This window comes from Mobula hypostoma, chromosome X2 (assembly GCF_963921235.1).
Source record: "Mobula hypostoma chromosome X2, sMobHyp1.1, whole genome shotgun sequence".
Lineage (NCBI taxonomy): Eukaryota > Metazoa > Chordata > Chondrichthyes > Myliobatiformes > Myliobatidae > Mobula > Mobula hypostoma.
This window is the reverse complement of record NC_086129.1, coordinates 14240431-14247485: the sequence shown is the minus strand read 5'-3', so window position 1 is coordinate 14247485 and position 7055 is coordinate 14240431. Positions and strand designations below refer to the sequence as shown.

Sequence of the window (7055 nt, the reverse complement as noted above, 5' to 3'; positions counted from 1 at the left end):
CGCCCGAGCTCAGAGTTCAATTCCAGCATCCTCTGTAAGGAGTTGGTACGTCCTCCCTGTGGAATGCAACGTCTGCCCAGCTCCCTCACAAGGCAGCTTCAAACTGCAGGCTCAGAGCACAACATATGGTCTGCTCAAGATGTAGATCAGGAATCAGGAACTCTTTTCAGTATTTTGCAGCAAATTGACTTCAGCCCAGGTTTGGTTTGGAACAATAAATGCTGCAGACCGCAGCCCAGAGTAGTTCCAAGCTGCACCCAGAATACATCTCGGCAGTCCCAGGCCCCGGCACAATGCAGTCAATATATTTTTTTGCTTTCTTTATTGATAGTGCTTTGAACTTTAAGGAAGGAGCGAAATCCTACATAAAAACTTTATGAAGGCACGCCTATGACAGCACCCGTTTCTACCATTGGGCTGCAGCTGTTCCTGGTGTCTAATGAGCAGAGCCTTTAGCTGTCAGCCTCTCCCTGCGGCCTGTGGTCCCCAGTGGGTTGCTGCTCACCCACGCTGCGGCTCAGCAAGCGGTTGGTCAACTGGCTGACCTTATGCCGGCCTCGGTAGATGCGCCTTAGGTTCCGGGGCAGACAGTAACAGGATGTAAGGTTCAGGTAGCTGAGCTGTGAGCAGCTGCTCACCACCGCCCTGGAGAACAGAGAAAGAGAAAAATCAAACCTCTCTCCACAGACCTAAAGCAACAAACAGAAACATTTCCTGAGAGAACTGTGGTAATGAAAGGCAGGCTCTGCTTGCAGAGATTCTGCATGGAAAGGAAGATTTAATTAGACCGAATGCTTTTGTGACGAGAAAGCATTTCAGGATGTATACTGTATACATTTCTGACATTAAACTTGACCTTTGAACTGAATTAAGAAAAGATTAACTTTATTTGTCACGTGTATAGCGAAATAGCCATACACCATAAAGAAAGCAAAAGCAATGTTAACATTCATTTGGAGAGGACTAGAATATAAAAAGCAAGGATGTAATGCTGAGGTCTATAAGGCATTGGTCAGACTGCACTTGGAGTACTGTGAGCAGTTTTAGGCCCCTTATCTAAGAAAGGGTGTGCTGGCATTGGAAAGGGTCCAGAGGAGGTTCATGAGAATGATCCTGGAAATGAAAAGGTTAATCCATCGGGAGTGTTTGATGGCTGTACCAGCTGAAGGTTAGGAGAATGAGGGGAGATCTCATTAAACGTAGTACGTAAATGCCATTACATAGAAAGCACGGCAGTACCTCCACTTAGAAGTTTGAAAACATTTGGCATCGGTGTGCAGTGGAGAGTATATCGACTGGCTGCATCACAGGCTGGTATGGAATGCCCTCGCGTGGAAAATCCTACAAAAAGTAGTGGATATGGCCCAGTCCATCACGGGTATGGCCCTCCCAACCACTGAGTGCATCTACACAGAGCACACTGTTGCAGGAAAGCAGTACCCATCAAGGACTGCTGCCACCCAGGCCATGCTCTGTTCTCACTGGTGCCATCAGGAAGGTGCTACAGGAGCCTCAGGACACACACCACCAGGTTCAGAAACAATTACTGTCCCTCAACCATCAGGTTCTTGAACCAGAGGAGATAACTTCACTCACCCCAACACTGACCTGTTTCTATAACTTATGGAGTCACTTTCAAGGACTTTCCATCTCATGTTCTCGATATTTATTATTTATATATTTATTTCCTTTTATTCTTTTGTATTTGCCTTTTAAACACTGTCTGTCCATCCTGTTGGTGTGGTCTTTCATTGATTCTATTATGGTTATTGAAGTTACTGAGTATGCCAAAAGGATAATGAATCTCAGGGTTATATACGGTGATATATATGTACTTTGATCATAAATTTACTTTGAACTTTGATTAGACCACACTTGGGGAGTATTGTGTTCAATTCTGGGTGCCTCAGTAGAGGAAGGATGCGGAAGCTTTAAAGAGGGTGCCGAGGAGATTCACCAGGACACTGCCTAGATGAGAGAGCATGTCACATGAGGCAAGGTCTAGTGACCGACGGCTTTTCACTTTGGCGCAAATGAGGATGAGAAGTGACCCGATAAAAGTGTACAAGATGATATCAGGCATAGATCGAGTGGACAGCCAGAGACACTTTCCCAGGAGGAAAGGGCTAATTTGAGGAGGCAAGATTTTCAGGTGATTGGAGAACAGTATTGGGGAATGTCAGGGGTAAGTTTCTTTTAAAAAACAGAGTGGTGGGTGCATGGAATACACTGCCAGGGGTGGTGGTATGGTGGTAGAGGCAGATACATTGGAGTCTCTTAAGAGATGCTTCGACAGGCACACGGAAGTGAGGAAGGTGGAGGCATAGGACATGCTGTATAGGTAGGAGGGATTAGTGTTTGGGTGTTTTTAATCTGCTTTTTAGCTGGTTCGGCAAAACATTGTGGGCTGAAGTGCCTGATCCCGTGTTGTACTCTTCTATGTTTAAAATTGGAGGGCTATATGGAAGAGAAGGGTTAGATTGATCTTCAAGAGCACATTAAAAAGTCACACCACATCATGGGCTGAAGGGCCTGCACTGTGCTGTGGTGTTCTGTAGTCTCTGTGATATTAATTGGTCTTTTCACACTTCAGATCTACAATATAGCAAAGGTGAGCACCACACTGATAACTACCTGACAGCATCCAAGGTGACTTTTGTCGCCGCCAGGTTGAGGGAGCGTAGGATGACATTGCCCTCAGTCCCTGCCAGGATCTCCATGGTTAGCTCAAGGTCCTTCCCTTTGTAGAACTGACCACTGATATCCAGTGCCTCCAAAGAGTGTCTCCACTTCAGAGCTATTTGCTGTGAGCCCTGCTTAGCCAGCTGTAGCGTGCTATACTCTAGTCCCAGGAACAACCACGAGAGGTCTGGTGATGGAACAAGCAGAGAGTTTCGTAAGAACCCAAGAGACTCTATAGATGCTGGAAATTATGCTCAGCAGGTCAAGCAGCATCTAAGGAGAGGAATAGTCAACATTTCAGGAAGAGTCTTGGCCCAAAATGTTGACTGTTGACTCCTTTCCATACGTGCTGCCTGACCTGCTGAGCTTCAAAAGAAATCACTTTGGCTCGTTAGCCTCAGATACTATAAGATTGTCAGGGGCAGGCCATTCGGCCCCTCAAGTCTGTTCCACCTTTCAGTAAGATCCAACTTTCCTTATGTTTGCTCTCCCCACATGTACTGGTTTTGGTTTATTATCGTCACATGTACTGAGGTACAGTGAAAGCTCGTCTTCTGTTCATGCAGATCATTTAATTACACGGTGCATTGAGGTAGAACAATGGAAAATAATAACAGAATGCAGAATAAAGTGTTGCATTCAGAGGAAGTGCAGTGAAGCTAGACAATAAGGTGCAAGACCATAACACAGTAGATTGTGAGGTCAAGTGTTCATCTTATCGTACTATGCAACTGTTTAATAGTCTTATTACTGTAGGGTAGAAGCTGTCTTGAGCCCATGGCTGCAAGAAACTGCAGAGAGTTGTGGATACAGCTCAGCACATCACAGAAACCGTGGACTCTGTCCGCACTTCTTGCTGACTCAGTAAATAGAAGGACACCACCCACTCCAGGCATTCTCTCTTCTCCCCTCTCCCAACAGACTCAAGGACAGCTTCTATCCCACTGTTATCAGAGTCTTGAATGGACTCCCTTGTACAATAATATAGACAATTGACCTCACAATCCACCTCGTTGTGATCTGTTTACCTGCTTTTCTCTGTAGCTTTTCCATTACACACATGAAAAAACTCTAAGATAAAGAACACAATAATAAAAAAACCACAATAAAGATAAATACATAGATGAGGAGAGAGACAGTTCTCCCTACCTTGGCAGGGCAGAAGCTGTAGTGACGCCGGTGTGATCTGATAACAACCTCGGAGGTCCAAGCTCCGCAGCTTGGTCGACAGGTGCAGCAGCTTTACCAGAACCTCATCTGTGACCAGCGAGCATGAGGTGGCCAAGCACAGCTCCTCCAACTCAGAGAAGCCGACCTCAGGGGAAACGATCGTTGTGGAAGCCCTTGGGAACCAGGCCAGATTCAGCAGTCTTAGAACCTGCACCAAATGACACAATTGGTTAAAGACAGGCAGTAGCTGGTTTACTGCAGAGAGGCAAGTTAACACAGACAGTAACTTCTACATATCAAAGGATTTGAGCACCTGAATCACCCTAGCATAGAAAACCACAAGCCAAGTGCTGCTAAATGGCAGTAACACAATGGGAGCCCTCCTGATCAGTACGGGAGCAAAAAGGCTTGCTTCGAAGCAAAGTGATGTGATGCATTTCTACAATATAGGACAACGCAGCACAGGCACAAACCCTTTAGCCATCATGGCTATGACAACCACAATACCAAATTAAACTAAACATAATGAGCAATTGAGACTGCTAAACACGAGAAGAGCCCATGGTGTTACAGGAAAGATACTATATAACCATATAACAATTACAGTAGGGAAACAGGCCATCTCGGCCCTTCCAGTCCGTGCCGAACTCTTAGTCTCACCTAGTCCCACCGACCTGCACTCAGCCCATAACCCTATACTAGCATGGACAGAGCAGTGGCTGACTGGCAGGAAGCAAAGCGTGGGAATAAAGGGGGCCTTTTCTGGTTGGCTGTCATTGACTTGTGGTGTTCCACAGAGGTCTGCTTCTTTTCGTATTATATGTTAACCTGTATGACGGAATTGATCACTTTGTAGCCAAGTTTGTGGACCATACCAAGATAGGCAGAGGGGCAAGTAGTGTTGGGGAATCAGGGAGTCTGCAGAAAGACCTAGACAGATTAGGAGAGTGGGTAAAGAAGTGGAAGATGGAATATAGGGCAGGGAAGTGTATGGTCATGCACTTTGACAGAAGGAACAAAGGTGTAGACTATTTTCTAACTGGAGAGAAAATTGAAACAGCAAAGGTGTGAAGAGACTTGTGCAGATTTCCCTAAAGGTTTACTTTGCAGGTTGAGTCGGTGGTAAGGAAGGCAAATACAATGTTAGCATTCATTTCAAGGGGACTAGAATATAAAAACAAGGATGTAATCCCGAGTCTTTATAATGCATTGGTCAGTTTTGGGCTCCTTATCTGAGAAGGGATGTGCTGGCACTGGAGGGGCTCCAGAGCAGGTTTACGAGAATTATCTCAGAAATGAAAGGGTTAACGTACAAGAAGTGTTTGATGACTTTGGACCTGTACTTGCTGGAATTTGAAATAATTAGGGGAGGGATCTCACTGAAACCTATCAAGTATTGAAAGCCCTTGATGGAGTGAAAGTGCAGAGGATGCTTCCAGTAGTGGAACAGTCCAGGCAGGCTCAGAGAAGAGGGAAGGCACTTCCGAACAGAGAAGAGGTGGAATTTCTTTAGCCAGAGGGTGGTCAATCTGTGGAATTCACTACCATAGAAGGCTATGAAGGTTAAGTCATTGGGTACATTTAAAGTGGAGGTTGATAGTTACTTAATTATTCAGGGTGTCAAGGGTTATGGGGAGAATGCAAGAGACTGGGTTTGACAGGGAAAATAAATCAGCCGTGAATGAATGGCAGAACAGACTTGATGGGCCAAATTTCCTCATTCTGATCAAGAGCCTGATGGTTGAGGGCTAATAAGTGTTCCTGAACTGGTGGTATTTGACATTCTATGCTGGTGGGGGGCCGGGGGGGGGGGTGTTGGCGCTTGGCCAAGTGGTTAAGGCGTTTGTCTGGTGATCTGAAGGTCGCCAGTTTGAGACTTGGCTGAGGCAGCGTGTTGTGTCCTTGAGCGAGGCACTTAACCACACACTGCTCTGCAACGACACCGGTGCCAAGCAGTATCGGCCCTAGTGCCCTTCCCTTGGACAACATCGGTGGCGTGGAGAGGGGAGACTTGCAGCATCGGCAATTGCCGGTCTTCCATACAACCTTGCCCAGGGCTGCGCCCTGGAAACCTTCCAAGGCACAAATCCATGGTCTCACGAGACTAACGGATGCCTGTTAAAAAATACTGAGGGGGGAGGGGGAAGATGTTTACCCTATATATACTGTATACCCCTTGTAATTTTTGTAACTTCCAACACATGCCAAATGCTGGAGGAACTGAAAGGATAAGGTAGCATCAACAGAGCAAAATAAATGATCAATGTTTCATCTGATGAGGGGTCTCAGCCCAAATGTTATAATTGTATTCCCCTCCATAGATGCTGCCTGACCTGCTGAGTTTCTCCAGCATATTCTTTGTATTGCTCAAGATTTCTAGCACTTGCAGAATCTCTTGTTGCTATAAACTTCAATAGGTCTCCCTTTAGCCTTTGTAGGTGGAACGTAAATGGACAGGCAAGGGTGTTCTTTATGAGTGAGGGGTCATTGAAAGAGAGTTCAATAGACAGGCAGTAATTTTATTTTCATTAGAAATAAAGCACCTTAACACAAGCCCACCCCACCCAATTAGACTCCTGTGACTAATTAACCCACTAACCCATACGTCTTCAGAATATGGGAGGTACCAGAGCACGCAGAGGAAACCCACAATGCTACAGAAACTCCATACAGACAGTGGTGGGAATTGAACCCGAGTCACTAGCATTGTAATTACATTACACGAACCGCTACGTTACAGTGCCATCACCCTCAACACCCCAAGTACCTGTAGTTTGGGGCAGCCAGTCTGTAGCATCTCAATGCACAACGGGAAGAAGGGATTAGTCCGCCTGATCTCGGAGTTGATCTCCAGTACTCTGAGTTCAGTGCAGCAGCCAGACTAGGAGACAGGAGCACACAGATTAGGTGAAGGAAACTGTTAGCAAACTGGACCAAATACCAACCAGCTGCATAAAGACATCAAATAAAACATGGTGATTGTCAGCTAATTGGAAGATTGGATCTCACCTATATCAAAACTCCTCTCCAGTAACTTTACAGAGATAGTCCATTGTGGGTAAAGTCCTCGCCACCATTGAGCACATCTACACAGAGCACTATCGTAGGAAAGCACCATCTATCATCAAGGACCCCCACCATCCAGGGCATGCTCTCTTCTTGCTGCTGCCATCAGGAAGGAGTTACAAGAACCTCAGGATATT

At 45.8% G+C, this 7055-nt stretch overlaps 1 protein-coding gene across 1 annotated transcript in view; it reads right to left on the bottom strand.

Annotated features, from left to right (window-relative positions):
* Positions 1-392: 392 nt before the first annotated feature.
* LOC134340824 (F-box/LRR-repeat protein 6-like) overlaps positions 393-7055 on the bottom strand; it is a 52292-nt gene continuing 45629 nt past the window's right edge. The window contains exons 6-9 of the mRNA XM_063038375.1: positions 6620-6733; positions 3832-4060; positions 2635-2869; positions 393-645 (exon numbers count right to left, since the gene is read on the bottom strand). Of these exons, the coding sequence (XP_062894445.1) occupies positions 453-645; positions 2635-2869; positions 3832-4060; positions 6620-6733 (771 nt within the window). The 3' untranslated portion in view covers positions 393-452. The remainder of the gene's footprint in view (positions 646-2634; positions 2870-3831; positions 4061-6619; positions 6734-7055) is intronic.